This window comes from Canis lupus, chromosome 1, assembly GCF_048164855.1.
Source record: "Canis lupus baileyi chromosome 1, mCanLup2.hap1, whole genome shotgun sequence".
NCBI classification, from domain to species: domain Eukaryota; kingdom Metazoa; phylum Chordata; class Mammalia; order Carnivora; family Canidae; genus Canis; species Canis lupus.
The window spans coordinates 18702682-18719267 of NC_132838.1; the positions used below are offsets into that span (position 1 = coordinate 18702682).

General features: G+C 46.9%; 1 protein-coding gene and 1 long non-coding RNA gene across 8 annotated transcripts in view; one reads left to right on the top strand and one right to left on the bottom strand.

Annotated features, from left to right (window-relative positions):
• The window catches only part of NEDD4L (NEDD4 like E3 ubiquitin protein ligase), a 338487-nt gene extending 331527 nt beyond the window's left edge, over positions 1–6960 (bottom strand). For all 7 annotated transcript variants that reach the window (XM_072822182.1, XM_072822146.1, XM_072822130.1 and 4 more), the window contains exon 1: positions 6808–6960. In XM_072822182.1, the coding sequence (XP_072678283.1) occupies positions 6808–6855 (48 nt within the window). In that variant the 5' untranslated portion in view covers positions 6856–6960. The remainder of the gene's footprint in view (positions 1–6807) is intronic.
• A 778-nt stretch (positions 6961–7738) lies between these two features.
• LOC140631060 (uncharacterized) lies at positions 7739–12075 on the top strand. The gene is made up of 3 exons (XR_012028733.1): positions 7739–8421; positions 8934–9040; positions 11927–12075. It is a non-coding gene; the product is annotated as an uncharacterized lncRNA (long non-coding RNA).
• Positions 12076–16586: the final 4511 nt, after the last annotated feature.

Sequence of the window (16586 nt, forward strand, 5' to 3'; positions counted from 1 at the left end):
TGCCGCAGAGGCGACCTGGTGGGACTTCCTGCCAGGTAGGCAGGTGTGGGCGACCTTCCCCAAGGGCCATTCTCTCCTGCCACGAGGACCACCGTGACGCTTCATGCACAACGGAAGCCCAGCTTCACCAAGTGCTCTAAAAGGCACGCTGCGACAGGTGATCCAGAGCTGCACCCAAGGAGAACGAGGACAGCAGGCTTTGAATGCAGCTGAAACTGGGAGAGTGCAAACTGTGCTAAGACCAAGACTCACAGGTGCACACAGCTTGGCCTTGGTCACTGCACCACAGCGTCCCCTCTGGGGTAGAAAGAGTACACGGCCTCTTCCCAGGGGACACGAGGTGGACACGGGCCTGAGCCCCCCAGGCCATCATCACAACATCACTCAGTGTGCCCCGGGAGCCTTGGTCCACCAGCACCCTGACACATCCCGGGTGATGGAACAGCACCCTGACCGGTGATGGCGAGTCCATCCTCTTCGTGGGCCCACTATCCCTACAGGCCCTTCCAAATTCCATCTTGGATTTCACATCACAGCCTCTCACACTAAAAACAAAGTCACTTTTGAATGGCCCCTTTCTCTTGGTGACTAGGAGGTATAAAACTATGAAATCTCTCAGTGGCCGCCTGCCTGCCAAGAAGTCACCCAACACTGAATTTGATGACAGCGAGGGAATCAGATAGTCTCACCACGAAATCTGGCAAGTTCTAAATCAATACAGGACTTTGGAGTCAAGGACAAAAAGTCGACTAGTGGGGCAAATTTAAGCTAGTTACCCCAGATTTGCTAATGGAACATAGCTTTCTCACCTAAAGGGCTTACAGTCATAGCCGGCATCCAGGCCACTCAGGTTCAGAACAAATCATCATAACCATAACGAGGCCCTAGGTATTCACGAAGTAAGTGTCCCAGATCTTTCCACCACTGGTTTTCTCTCTGCCAGATAGAGCCTGAGCCACAGTCTGCCCTCAGGAATCAAGAAGTTCCCCAGCAATCAAATACTCAGGAGTGGTGATAATTGCTGTCACTGACCTTCTCAAAGTCAACGACAGCAATTCCAGAATGGTCCACACAGAACTAGCATTTTTTAGAAGTCCCGACACACCCAAGAACAAAGGACAAGATCGTGGTTCTCAAAGGAACGTTTCTGTGTGCACGTTTGTGGGGGTTCTTCCCCTAGATCCAAACGCCTATTGTTCTTGCAAGTTAAATGTGCCAGGGATAAAAGGATGTCTCTTGATTGAAATATCACATTGACAAACATCACTTTCGGTGCTTTTGCTAATTTTTTTTTTTTTTTTTTTTTTTAGTTTGTAGGAAAATACTGGTTTCTAAATCTAGTTCCTTTATCTTCATCTCTAAATTCAGCTCTCATTGCTATATTCCGCCAACAGGCAACTCCCAAACAAGAGTAGCATCATGAAACAGTACAAACATTGCCACCTATAGTCAGAAAGTGAGATAGATTTGTTGATACGGTGACCTGGAAGAGAAACAATACGAAAAACAGAAAGTAACATTTGGCCACCTTCCTCGTGGCCTTCACCAATCCTACTATCCTAATTCTTACTTTCATCATTATTCGTATATTATTTTGATCCTCTTTCACATGGATCGTCAAAGGCATAGTTGGCTTTATTACCAATTAAACAGATCAGTGAGGCAAAACCACTTCAAACACCTACAGCATCAAAAACACTCGAAAACACTTAAGTTAAAATCTCATTTTCCCCATTTTCATCTAGGACCTGAAATTCAAGGGCACCAATAAAATCTGTTCAAACAGACCTATTAACTTAAAATAAGAATTTTAGGATGATCTCAATCGGTCCAAGAGAAACTGATTTGTTTCTCTCACCAGTCACATATGGCCACGCTCCTATGTTGTTTGAGTAACTGCACAACACAGAAAGGCGAGTAAACTGGCAATAAGCCTCAAGTTTCTTCCCTCACAGCAATATGAACCCAAAAGCACTGCTGCAGTGATGTGTGACGTCATTCTCTAACAGCACAGATGTCTTCCTGGAGGTTCCTCCTGAATGCATGTCAAGCATGTTGATGCTCCCAGTATCATGAAACAACTTTGCAAGAAGTTTCCTGGAGATGTAGGTCCTCCCTGCACTGAGATGTCCAACCAGTTCCCTTGTGTTCTGCTACGGTAAAGAAACCAAGATCGTCTGGGGATTTCCGTTTTGCCACGGTCCTCACCCCTTTGAACAAAATCATTTTTACTCTTTAAGGAAACTGTTTTTCAGTAATGAGAAAATTAAGCACTTAATAAAACTGAACATAAATTAAGACGTCAGTTTCTATAAATTCCATAGGACCCTTGAAGAAAATAAAAATTCAATAAGAGTAGAATTTAAGACAATACATTATATTCACCAATTTATAAAATTGCTTTTAAGTGTCACAACAAAACCTAGTCCCCTTTTAGGGTTTTTCTTAAACGTTAGCAATCGCGATGCAGACTGTAACTGGAGTAAAGCACATCAACCTAGGCACAAAGCACATCAGCCAGCTCTGCAAGGCTGGACTCAGGCATTTGGAGTTGGAACAACTGGGCAAGTCTTACCTGCCTCTACAAAACTGTTCAGCACCACCTATAGATCCAAACAATATCTAAACTAATTTCCAAACGCAATCTTGCAATTGTTTTGCACAGCTGCAAAGATGGCACGCAGGATCTCAAGGAATCTCTTGACATGGACCATTTTTTAAAAATTAACAGCTACCCTCAATTACTTACAGATGGCTATTCGGGTGGCCTATCTCATAGGCTCCCTGTTTCTTCTCCGCCAATGCCCAGTGAAGGGCATTTCCCTTATGCTACCCCTTTTCTCAGAAACAGAAAGGCAGCGATCTGACTGGCAACTGACTTCAAAGTGAAGGACTGGGGTACGAGTCCGAGAGCTGGCCCTTAACGAGAGTCTGGAATTCAGCAACAGCCTGAAATAAGGATGCTCCATAAAATGAACAGTGTAAAAAAATAATAATAATAAAATGAGCGGTGTATCATAGTGCAACAGCAACTTTTTTCTCTCTTAGAGGTACAGAAGATAATGGTGCATCTTAAGGTTGACAGCATCTTCAAGATAATATACCTAGGCCAAAGGTTAACCTTAAATGTTTGTTCTGGAGTTCAAAGAACCCTAAAACGATAAGCAGTAGAGGGGGTAGCAGGAACTGCAGCACAGCTACCACCTCCCCATTGTCCCCACAACGTGGACACAATTGTTGCCAGGTGAGAATGGAGCCCCAGTGAGGTCAGATTTTTGCCATTTTCTGTAAAACTTCCCGAGCTTTAAAGCACAGCGAAGACCATACTAAGCCAGCCTCCTGGTCAACTCAGACCTGCAAGTCTTCAGTTTACAACCCCTGATGTTTATCTCCACTGCAAATTAACTTCAACAACCCGGCTATGAAGACATCTCATGATACCTGGAAGACAGGAAGAATGCTACAAACCAGGCCTGTGCAATCAACAGAATGGAGTTCAAATCCTGACTCCATTCGTACTTACTGTGTGTCCTTCTAAGGGTCACCTAACCTCTCTGAGCCTCTATTCCTCATCTGTAAATCCTGGCACACCTCTTAGGAGGTTCGTGAGGATTACACGAGACAGCAAGTACATAAAGTTTGCTAACACGGTGCTAGATGCAGAGAAAGCATATGAAACATTAGCCAACTATTCTTGTTTGTATATAATGCAGAGGAAGGCTGTCAAAGTGCTATCCCACATCAGCCCGGCCATCTGTCTCATGTAACCACCAAAAAACTGCCGCATCTAATAAGCTGTCATTCAGACTTTAGTATTCCACCCAGAAATCTTTTCAATAAATGATACCTTTCTAAGATGTTCCAACAAAAAGACTTCACAAGGTTAACAGTAACACTCCGGAGTAAACTGCCAAAATGTGCTACAGATTGCCAAAAAAAATAAGCAAAATAAATAAAAACAAAAAGCACAACAAAAAAACTGCCCAGGAACCAAGCCAGATGCAGCAACTAGTCCAACTGTTCTAATTCCAAACCAAATCTGATGCTGGGCCCAGAGTCACAAGTTTTGCTAATTTGCTAATCTCTCAAACACCAAAGTCCTTCATCTGATGGCAATTTCAAATTTGGTTTCCCTAAGGTGACCTGATTCAAATCAGTAAATAGGAGCTTGAGCTCACTGAGGAACCTCAACAAGACACACAAAAAATAAACAGTACACGCACTCACACAAGCAAAGCCCATATTTAATTCCTCTCTTTCTACAAGCTGGAGAGACCTGGGAGCAAGATCCTGTCTTGGCATCCCCCTGCAATGCTTCATCACCAGTAGTACTTAGAGCTAAAAAATCTTTCTGAGATGGGACAGAAAGCTAAGTGCGCTCCAAACACGCAATGCTTTCCATCAACTTCCAATGAAAATACAAACTCACTTTTAAGAAATGTGCTAGGTATAAGGACACCTAGTTTGCTAAGAGATGTGTAAGATAGCTCTTATGTAGCAATCAACATATCTTCACGTGTGATGTTCGGCAGCACACCAAGTGTGTGAACTGAAGTGCACTCATACTTAACACGCCTTGGAAAAACAACCCTGCCATTGGTTTCATGAGCCAGTCTGCTTTAAGAGCCTGTTAAGATCTTTCATTTGTTTTCTTACACAGACTAATTCAGGGAGACAAAACAAGCTGTGCAAATTCAACAATTTGTTAATATTCTACGAAGGCATTCCCTGATTTTCCAAAGGCTAACCTGACGGTGCGATACCTCCCATAAAAAAAGCAAACACCATAGAAATGTGAAGTCATCAAAACAGTCTTGCCTTATTCCCCCCCTCCCCCCCCACTGGTAGAAGCTGAAAAAAGACAACAGATGCCACTTGTCTTTTGTAATCTAATGTGCGGAAGGAAGTTAATAGTCCCAGCAACATATCCATCACTCAATCAAGAAAATGGCCTTAGCACCTTGGGCTGTTCCCCACACCAGCCCTAAACACCGGTCCAGCGACGTGCAGGAGTAAACCCAGTCATACACATACACACGTATATACACACACATACCAATTCTGTTTATATTCCACCCTTCGCTTTCACACTGGACACCAGTTAAGGAGATCTGAGTTAACTAAAGAGGCAGGATGTGCCCTAGGTAGATGGTGACACTAGATATAAATGTAAACAAAGAACACACAACAGGGGCACGCAGAGAATCCATTCATCAAGTTGAATTTCTCCAAACACTCTTAATATATTTTTCTTTGGTGCGCTAAGAATCATGTAATTTAAAATTTACGAGAGACCAAAGCTGAAGTGCAGCTGTCTTCCCCCCACCATACCTCAAAAAGCCCTTTGTTTAGGAATGTCAGTATCTCAGCACCTTTCTAAAAGCTCACTGCCTGCCATCTAGGGCTGCTAATTAAATGGAGAAGTACCGAATGAAAGGGAAAGCTCCTCAAAAGGGTAGAGGAGCCGGGGAGGGGGAGAAACCCCTGGGTGAAAGCAACAAGGAGCCTTTTCACCACCCATCCCCAGGTAACTGCCTCCCCCCCTTCAAAAAAGGGGGAAATTACCTCGCCCTGAGCACAGCAGGGCAAAATAATCGAAAACGTAAATCACACATTATTTGCATTGTGATCATTCTTTGATAAAATACATACCGAGGCAAGCTTTAGGTAGCTCTGGCGAGAGAAAAAGAAAGAAAGAAAGAAAAAAAAAAAAAAGTCCTACCCCCAAACACTCTCCCCACCCCCAGGTAACTATTCCATTACACACTTACAAAGCACAGACACACGATTCCATTACACACTTGCAAAGTGCACACACGCACAATTCCATTAGTCACAAAGCACACACACACGATTCCATCACACACTTGCAAAGCACACACACACACACACGCACCCCCAACCAGGGCAGGAAAGCTGCAGAGAGAGAAGCCATCACGGGGCAGGTCCGGATAACAGCCTCTCCAGCAACCCCACCCCCAGCACCCGAGAAAGAGGGGACCTCGGAAAAGAAAGGAGGGGGAAGAAAGAGAAAGCCCGAAACCCTCGAATTTCCAGGCATCAACTTTTCATGAAACGCACGACCAGGAGAGGAAATACCTCCCCGCTGAGTAATGCACCGAGGGCCGTAAAGCGCCCCCGGGAGCCCCGCGCCCGCGCCCCGCCGACGGGCCCCCCTACCTGTCCCCGCCCTCCGGGGCCGGCGCGGGGTCCCCTCCGGGCGGGCGGGGGGGCGGGGGCCGCGGGGACACCTCGGAGGCCGCGAACAAAGCTCACCCCGCGCAGCCACAGCCTCGGGGGCGTGGCTTCCCGCATCTGCTTTATTAATAAGGGGGAGCGATTGAGCTTTTGTCTCTCCACCTACCCCGGGGGTGCCGGGCTCGGAAGCCGGGAGGGGGGGGGCGAGGAAAAAAAGGAAGAAAAGAAAAGAAAAGAAAAGAAGACATGGCAGGGCTGCGGGCTCCCTCCAAGTTTCCGGCGGCACCTGCCGCCCCTGGCCGCGCCCCCGCCCCGGGACCCCCGGGACCCCCGGGCGCGCCGGCCTCGGCCCCTGCCCCTGCCCCTGCCCCTGCCCCTGCGCGCACGCAGCCCCGGGGCGCCCGCCGCTCGGCCCCGGGAGGTCCCGCCGACACCCGGCCGCGACGCGCGGCGTGGGCTCCCGGGCCGCAGGGCCGAGCGGCGGGAAGTTGCCCGGGAGCCCGGGAGCGCGGCCGAGGGGCGCACGCGTCTCCGTCCCCGCGGCCCAGGGCGGCGCGCACCCCGCCCGCAGACCCCGCGCCCGCCGGGACCCGGGCGGCCGCCGCTCACCTCGTCCTCCGAAAGTCCGTAGATCGGCTCCCCGAGCCCGGTCGCCATGGAGCCGGCGCCCCCCGCGGGCTGCGGGGCGCTCCCGGGCGGCTGGGCCGGCGGCTCCTGCGCTCCTGCGCTCCTGCGCGGCTCGGCGCCCGGCCTGGCGCGTCCCGCGGGCGGGCTGCGGGGGGACCCGGGCGCCGGCAGGTGAGGGAGCCCGAGCGCCCGCCCCGAGCGCCCGCCCCGGCCGCCGCGGGCGCCGCTTCCTCCCGGAAGGCCGCGGGGCGGTGCAGGCAGGCGGCCCCGGGAGCGCGCCCAGCCCGCCGGCCGCCCTCCCCGGCGCTCTCCGAGCGGCTCTCCGCGCGCCCGAGCCCGGCTCCCCGCGGCCCCCGCTCTCCCCGCCCCGGCCCCCGCCCCGGCCCCCGCCCCCGCCCGGCGCCCGGGGGGACCCTCCCCGCTCGCCGGGGCGGGCGCACGCGCCCCCCAAGCCAATCAGAGGCCGCGCGGCGGGGCTCGGGGCCCAGGCCCCCCCCACCCGCGGGGCTCGGGGGCGGCGCTCGAGGGCTGGCGGGGCGGGGGCGGGGGCGGGAGCGGGGGTGCGCCCCGAGCCGGCCCTCCCCGCGCGCGCAATGGGGCCGGGGCGGCCTGGGCGTGGGGGGCTGGGGGCGGGGGCGGGGCGCCCGGGGCGCCCCGGGCCACCCCCTTCGCGCTCCCTGCGCCCCGAGCCCCGAGCGCGCCGCGATGGTCCGGGGGGGAGGCGGGCATATGCTTCCGGACCCCTCGGCCGGCCGCCCGCGGGGGAGAGGCTGCCCCGGTGTGGCCGCCGCTCGCCACTGCCTGGGTCAGGCTCGGGGGCGCAGGCCGAGGCCGAGGCCGCGCCGCCCCGGCGCGCACCCGCCCCCCTGAGCAAAGCCGGCTCCGCTCGCCCGGGCGCCCCCGCGGGAGACCGTGCAGCTCGGGGAGCCCCCGCCCCCCGCACGTGCAGACCCGGGCGGGCTCCTCCCGCGTCCCGGCCGCGGTGCCTCCCGGAGCACATCCCCTCCTGGTCACCCCCAAGACCCATAGGGACGCCACCGACGACTTTTAAATAAGCGAAAGAAATGCATCCCTCCACTTTTTCCGGGAAGCCTTTCCTTAAATTTAGCTGGTAAAGGCAGTTGCGAATTTTTGTCTTTTTATAAGCACAATATGCGATTTTTCCTTTGAAAAGAAGCCTCACTCAGAATGTCTACTTTGGAATGAACAGGGCGCTTTTAGAATGTTTCGAGGAAGAAAGGAGAACTCACGTGATCCATGAGCGTCCTTATGCCTGTTTCCAGCTACTTTGCTAAAATATCTGCTTGTGGGCCCTGCTAGATCGTTTTCGAAAGAAAATGGGCATCCCCCACCTTACCGCCCCCACCTAGGCCTCCCGGTGACACTGCTGTGGCTTAAAACCCTGTGCCCTGCGTCTGTATGGGTCTGTATGGTGGGTTTCTTTGCAAGACTTAACCCCGTGGAGCCAGCACTGTCCCGCGAAGCCTTCTTGTCTGCAAATCGTGTCCTATTTAGTCAACAGAACTTAGATGCCAGAAAAGCCCAACGGAGGGGGAAAAAAAGAAAATTACCTTTATGGAGGAACAGAAATGACCGGTCTGTTCTTTTTGGGCCAAAGTTTTTTCACTTTTTCAGACCTAGATTGTTTTTCTTTTAATAAACAAAAGGTTCTCTAACATGCACACCTGTGCACATACATACACCCCCCCCCCCAAATTTTAACATGGTGCCTGTGACTCCCATAGGCTTCACTGCTTCTTTACCCTCACTACCCCAAAACTTTGCCAAGCCTTGTACCCTGGGAGGTGAAGGGGGCGTAATAGATTTTAAAGTTTTCAAATAGAGAATTGTAATTTCTAATGATATAGGACACCTTTCCTGCACCCTGGGGGTACACAGGTCCAGGCTTTATCTCTGGGGAAAGCCATAACTTCTGGAAACCATAGAGGTGTCTCATACTTCCCTTATCCCCTCTTCATCATTCCTGCTCCCCTGCCCCACCCCAACAGCCTACACTACTGGCACTCTTGGGTCATATCCTTGGCTTTCCCTCAGGGATGGCAATTAGAAACTACGATGTGCGACTGACCATATGTCATTTATTGTAGGGGTGCTTATAAAACCATGATCCATACCATTATTCAATGGCCCCTGTTAAGAAGACTCGAGACATTTCAGACCTATGAGGAAAAGCTTTCTTTCTTCCAAGGAACTGGTAAGCTTTTACATACGATGAGGAGAACTATTTCAAATGATTGTTTTTCTATTTACTTTGGCCACCAGGAAACTCAGGACCAATTTTAAGGCTGTGAGCCATAAGAGAACCTATAAAAAATTGAAATCAGTACCCGTTGTAATTACGAATCGGCTTCCCCCCAAGGCAGTGGTTCTCTATGCTGAATGCACATTGTTACCATCTGGGGAGCTTTAAAATGATCCAGTGCCCAATACCAAGTGCTCAGCTGCCAGCATACGAGACTATGATAACATTGGTTCAGGGGAGGAGTGCAGGCATCAGTAGTTCCAGTGGTTTCCCAGGTGATGCTAATGTTTGTGTTGAGAATGGCAGCCTCTGCCGGTGGTTCCCAAACTTCACTGTACACGGGAACACCTGGGGATCTTTAGAACTACTGTTCTCTGTCTCCCTCCCTCATACACGGATCTGGTTGATGTGGGGTGCCACGTGGGCATCAGGATTTATAGAGGCGCTCCAGGAGATTCTAAGAGCAAAATGTAGGGATCTCTAGCCTACTCTCTACATATTTTCTATGATCCTGATTTTTTTAATTTAGAGAAAACTGCATATTATAAACATACATCCTTTGTGGAAGGAGGTAGGATATAAACATATGTACTTAATGGGACTATTATGGACTGCCCAGTTCTACATGCCCCCTAGCACCCTGAAGTCTCAGAATAGCAATCCACTTTTTTTGGGGGGGTGGGGGGTAGGTAGTGTGGGGAGGACAACCCTTAAGAGAAACTATTTGGCATTCTCGTCCAAAGCCAAAGTGTTCTTGCATCCTCCAGTCAGGTTCCCATCTACCCAACAATTAGCATAGAATTTGTTCCGTTTTGTTCCCTTTGGAGGCTGCCTTTAAACATCTAAGATTTGATACCGTGGGTGTTTGGTGAATGCTCTTCATTAGGTCATCAGAAATGAAAAATTAGCAAGAACAATTTTAAAGTACAACAGGTGATCACAAATAGGGAACATTCTAATACTAAGCCTCTTTACAAATTGAGTTGGTTTAGTTAACTATGTGTACCTTAATTGAGCCTGGGAAGAACCCAAAGCTGAAAACACAGTGACACCTATTTGCATAAATTTCATATAAATACCACGACATTTTTCTCTTCCATTTTGCGGGGACTTGGGTTCTTTCAAAAGAAAGCTGGTGAAACAGGCCTTTTTGAAGATGGCCACGTACCTGTAAAGACTGGTGCCGTCTTGGAACTTGGCTGCGTTCGTTGACACATAGAGAAGTCCTACACGTTTAAGGTGTTTACAATTACACACGGAAATAAACCATGCTTCAAACTGCTGAGCATAGAGGTAGATAGCAACGAGGGGCGTGTAAATAATGAACCTTTTTGTATAAAAATAGCTAAACTTGGGATCCCTGGGTGGCGCAGCGGTTTGGCGCCTGCCTTTGGCCCAGGGCGCGATCCTGGAGACCCAGGATCGAATCCCACATCAGGCTCCCGGTGCATGGAGCCTGCTTCTCCCTCTGCCTGTGTCTCTGCCTCTCTCTCTCTCTCTCTCTCTCTCCCTCTGTGACTATCATAAATAAATAAAAATTTAAAAAAAATAGCTAAACTTTTAAAGAACCACATCTTGAACATCGAGGTGCCCTTCATTCTAGTGCTCCAAAAAATGTCTGAGACGTAGATATTAGATTCCTGTTTTTTCCCCAGTGTGACTAAACTCTTTCCTCTTAACTATGTTAGCTATTTTCTTTGTTTCTCTCTCTCTCTCTCTCTTTTTTTTTTTAAGATTTCATTTATTTGACACAATGAGAGCACAAGCAAGGGAAGTAGCAGAGTGAGAGCGAGAAGCAGGTTCCCTACTGAGCAGGGAGCCCAACCCCAGGACCACAGGATCATGACCTGAGCCAAAGACAGACACTTAAAAAAAAAAACAAAAACAAAGACACTTAACCAACTGAGCCACCCAGCTATTTTCCTTTTTAATATTTCTAAAATATCTAAATTTCCACATTTTTACTTTATCTTTTCCTTACTTTTAAATGAATCTTTTTATTGAAATGTGCTGTTGTTTTCTTACTGTATTTGTTTCTCCTCTCCCAGTTGGGATGTCGATTGATGCATTTCTATTGTTTACTTTTAACATTTAATATGTGTGCCTAATTTAACAAATCAGAAGTTGGTATCTTAATCCCCCATCTGAACAATGAAGCTTAAAACACTATTCATTGACTTTTTCCATGATATTACTATCCGGTTTCGTTCTGTCATTTTTTTTAAACCACCAAATTAGGTATTTTAATATTATACTTTTTTTTTTTTAGGTTTAGCAATGTGTTTTGTGGTTTCGTTTCTAGGGATTCCTTGTTGCTTCTTAGACATTCATCTGAGATCATTTTCCTTTCTCCTGAGGAACATACTTTTAAACTTTTTTAGTAAAGGTTCATTGGTGATAAACTTTATCTGAAATGTCCCCATACATGGAAGATGGTGAAAATTATACATTAGAAGCAGACTCAAAGTGGTTATGGGATGTAGAAAGATGTAAATCTATGTTCTCTGTGTGACTAGTGTCACCCATTTTATCAACCCACCACTCTAAAGTCTTAAGATTGTGAATAATTTCTGCGGTGACTGGGGGACAGAAAAACCTTAAGAAAAACTCAATAGGAAAAAAAAAAAAAAGAAAAACTCAATATATTGTCTTTTCCGAAGTAAAATGATGGTCTCATTCTCTGCACTTTGAAGATACTATTCCTCTGATTTCTGGCTTCCATTGCTAGTGATGAATAGGCAGCTCTTAGTTTAATTATTTTTCCTTTGCAGGTCATTTGTCTTAGTTAGCTGCTTTCCATTCTTGGTGTTCTGAACTTTTCATAATTTGTTTTTACAGGGACGCCTGGGTGGCTCAGCGGTTGAGCACCTGCCTTCAGCCCAGGGCGTCATCCTGGAGACCCGGGATTGAGTCCCACGTTGGGCTCCCTTCATGGAGCCTGCTTCTCTCTCTGCCTGGGTCTCTGCCTGTGTCTGTGTCTCTCATGTATAAACAAACAAAATTAAAAAAAAAAATTACACATGGCTTTCTTATTTATCCTGCCTAATATATTTTGCACCTTATTATAAAGTTTTTTTATTATTTATTTCTGCCAAATGCTTAGCTTTCATCTCTTCAAATACTGCTGCTCTTTCTCCATGCTCTTTGTCCCCCTGGGATTCCAAATGATCACATGTAGACTTTCTCATTCTATTGTCAGGGTCTCTTACCCTCTTTAACTTATCCCATCTCCCTGTCCGTCTGTGCTGCATTCTGAGGGATTTATTCAGATCTCTCTTCTGCTTTGTTAAATAACTACTTAGTTGAGTTTATTTTTTTTCCATATAGCCCATCAATTGAGGTTTTTATTCAATAATTGTTGTTAATATCTAAAAGTTCTAATTCTTTTTCTAATTAGCCTCATCATTTGATAGTTTGTGTCCCAAGCTTTCATTAAACAAGTCATAACTAATTTTTATGCTTTGCTAATATCTAAAAGCCAGTTCAAAACAGAGATAAGAGGCTTTGCCAGTTCTTTTATGCTCCCACCCTGCACCATTGAGAACATCATAACTCAGCTGAGGGTTGCTCCTAAGCCGCAGTCTCATCATGACACTCAAGAAACAGACCTAAAACTGACCTGCATCCTAGGGCAGGGTCACTCAAGTTAGCTGCCAACATACAGTATGAATCAGAGATAAATATTGTAAATATTATAGCCACTGAGGTTTTGAGATTTTTGCTACACATCTTTATTGAAGCCTAAGCTAATATATGGAACCCTTGGGGATTAATTTATGTTATAACTGCCAGCCTAACAATGCACTTAAAAAGTCAAGATAGGAGGCGCCGGAATGGTATAGTGGGTTAAGTGTTTGACTCTTGATTTCAGATCACGTCATGATCTCAGTGTCGTGAGATGGAGCCCCAAGTCTGGCTCTGTGCTGGGCATGGAGCCTACTTAGATTCTGTCTCTCCTTCTGCCCCTCCCTGCTCTCTAAAAAAACTAAAAATAAGAACACAATAGTCAAGATAGTTTATAGGAGGGAGAACCTTCTGAGCAGCTGAACAACCATCCTGCCAGGTGAGGAAGCTCCTCACCTTATTTACAAATGAAGCACTTAAAAAATTTTAATATAGTTATGTGTTTCTGCCTAAAAGAAGGAAATCTGTTCTTTTAAATAATGCCTTTACAGTCTTATTCATGCCCACTGATTTGGTCAATTTTAAAATCAGAGACCCAAATAAGACCCAGTTCTTATTTCCTAGAAACTGGGAAGTGTATTAGTTGCCTATGGCCCCTGTAGCCCGGCTGGCTCGGCAGTTGAGCATCTGCCTTCAGCCCAGGGCGTGATCCTGGAGACCCGAGATCGAGTTCCACGTCGGGCTCCCTGCATGGAGCCTGCTTCTCCCTCTGCCTGTGTCTCTGCCTGTGTGTGTGTGTGTGTGTCTCATGAATAAATAAAAAAGATCTTAAAAAAAAAGAAGTACCACATACACTTGGTGTTTTAAAACAACAGAAATCTGTTCTCTTACAGTTTTGAAAGCCACAAGGCTGAAATTAGTAGCACTGGGCCGAAACCAAGGTTCCCATGGCTCAAGGGGAGAATCTTCTGACTTCCTCTGCTCAGGGTTGCCCCACCCCACCCCACCCCATTTTCAAACCTCTTTGTTGAAATCATCCTGCCTCCTTCTACTCTTCTACCTATAGTCAAGCCTCCCTCTGCCTCCCTCTTAAAAGGACACTTATGATTACATTTAAGGCTCACCCAAATAACCCAGGAAAATCCCTTCACCTTAAAAGCCTTAATTTAATCACACCTGCAAAGTCTCTTGCCAAATAAGGTAACATTCACAGATTCTAGAGATTAAGACCTAGATATTTTTGGATGCAGTTATTCAGCCAACCACAAAAAGTGTGGTGATAAATTTCAGTCTAAACTTTTCTGGGTGGCACAAATGCTCAATTATTTGATCTATTTTTTTTTCTTGGTAGAAAGAGGAATAATTTTTTTTCCTCCTTACATTAGCATTTTCATTTGCCAGAAGCAAAATAAATTATGTCCTTCAACTCAGTGGTAGAAGGTCTGAAACAGCTGCTTTAATGAACAATTTTAACAAGTTCATTGATTGTTTAAAATAAAAAACAAACCTGAGTGACCTGAAAACTACTTAATTTAAAAGGTGAAATGTTACGTTTCATTTTAGAACTCCTTTACCCCACTAATAAAATTTTAAAAGTATGCTTCTAAAATGACATTCTTTGCGTTTAATATTTTATTAGAAACAGGAAAATTGAGGCAAACTCATTGAACTCAACCCGCAGTGCCAAAGATTTCCCTAACAATGTTGATACAGCCTTCTGCTGTGTGCTGGAGGAATGGTGAAGTGGACAAGGGACATTGGGATTATTTCCCAAAAGATCTAGTTCCCAAAAGACTGGAAAAGAGAAAGACAATTTCACATACTGGAAATATTCTTAAATTACCAGTGGTTTTACACTCGATGAGTTAGCACTGGAGATAAACCAAACCAACTCGCACAGCTATTAGCAGGGAGCAAACATCTTATGTTTTCTCTACAATTTTTCCCGAATTTCACCTCCCAGTGTAACCCCGTGGTGCTCCCTGCCACCACTTTCCTGGCCTCTACTCCAGTCTCTTTCCAGTGTCCTAGGCTACTCTGCAGTATCACAGTTAGGTCACGATCTGCTCCAAAACACAGATAACCCACTCTGGGTTTGCTTTGCCAGCATCTCTGGAACAGAACTCAGTGAATGTTCCATAGTCTTATCAAGTTGATGTTGGTGAGAAGCTGCCTTGCCTTTCTAAAGAGGGCAAGACTTGAGAGAACAGGATTAAAATGCTGGAGAGAGGAGGCACCTGGGTGGCTCAGTGGTTGAGCGTCTACCTTTGGCTCAGGTCGTGATCCTGGGGTCCTGAGATCGAGTCCCACATCGGGCTCCCTGCAGGGAACCTGCTTCTCCCTCTGCCTCTCTGTCTCTCATGAATAAGTGAATAAAATTAAGGGATCCCTGGGTGGCACAGCAGTTCGGCGCCTGCCTTTGGCCCAGGGCGTGATCCTGGAGACCCGGGATCAAGTCCCACATCGGGCTCCCGGTGCATGGAGCCTGCTTCTCCCTCTGCCTATTTCTCTGCCTCTCTCTCTCTCTCTCTCTCTCTCTCTCTCTCTGTGACTATCATAAATAAATAAAAATTAAAAAAAAATAAGTGAATAAAATTAAAAAAAATAAAAATGCTGGAGAGGAAAAAAGCCAAAAGTTCGACTACACACTCCCTTGACCAGATTGTAGAGACACAAAATTTTCCCACGTTGCTAGTGAGCATGCAAAATAATCCCTGTGGAGAATAATTGGTTCATAGACGCACCTGGGTGGCTCAGTTGGTTAAGCACCTGCCTTCCTTTCGGGTCATGATCTCAGGGTCCTGGGATCGAACCCCACATCGTGCTCCCTGCTCACTGGGGAGTCCGCTTCTCCTCTGCCTCTTCCCCTACTTGGTCTCTCTCAAATAAATAAATCTTTTTAAAAAATGGTTCATGTCTTAACAAAAATTACACTGATTCAGGAATCCAGTAATCCCACTTCTAAGACTAAAATAGGCACTGGAAAAATATGAAGTGTTGTTTATTTGAAATATTGAAAGACTGGAAATAACCCCCAGATGTCCATCAATAGAAAAGGGATTGAATCAGTGATTGATACATCCACACAATGAAGTACTGTGTAATTCTCAGAATAAATGAGGGTGCTATTCATACACTGACATAGAGTAATCTCACGGACATGTTGTTTAACTAAAAACGGGGAAAAAAAACCAAAGTGCAGAACTGTGTTTATTCTGGGTTACCATTCATATGCAAATAGGAAAACATGCCTGAGTCCAGAAGTACAGATAATGTCATCAGGGCTCTGATGCTTGGCTCTGCTTGGCTTTACTGTGCAGTCTGGTTCTTTCCAAATGAGAAGATTGCTCACAGCCCCGGCTCATCAATCAATGAAGGAAGGCCCAGCCTGCGTCACAGGCCCACCCCTGTGCAAGGGGGAGAAGAGGACAGAGTGATAACAGCCCCATCAGGACCAGATGGCATGATGGCAGGGAAGGTCCCCAAATGAAATGGGGCCACTGAACACAGAAGGACAAGAGAAGCCCACTAGAGACTCAGACCTCTAAGAATAAGACAATGGGGAGGCACCTGGGTGGCTCAGTGGTTGAGCATCTGCCTTTGGCTCAGGGTGTGATCCCAGGGTCTTGGAATCGAGTCTTGCGTGGGGCTCCCTGCAAGGAGTCTGCTTCTTTCTCTGCCTATGTCTCTGCCCCTCTCTCATGAATAAAATCTTAAAAAAAAAAAAAAGACAATGGGAAGAGACCCTCTCAAAGTTTGTTCATATTTCAAAATTCTGTGGAATAGCTGAGCCTCCTTCCCTTGGGGGTATCAGATAGAAGCAGCTGTTTAAACGTTTCTTCAAACCTGATGTGCAAGAACTCCTAACAATTTA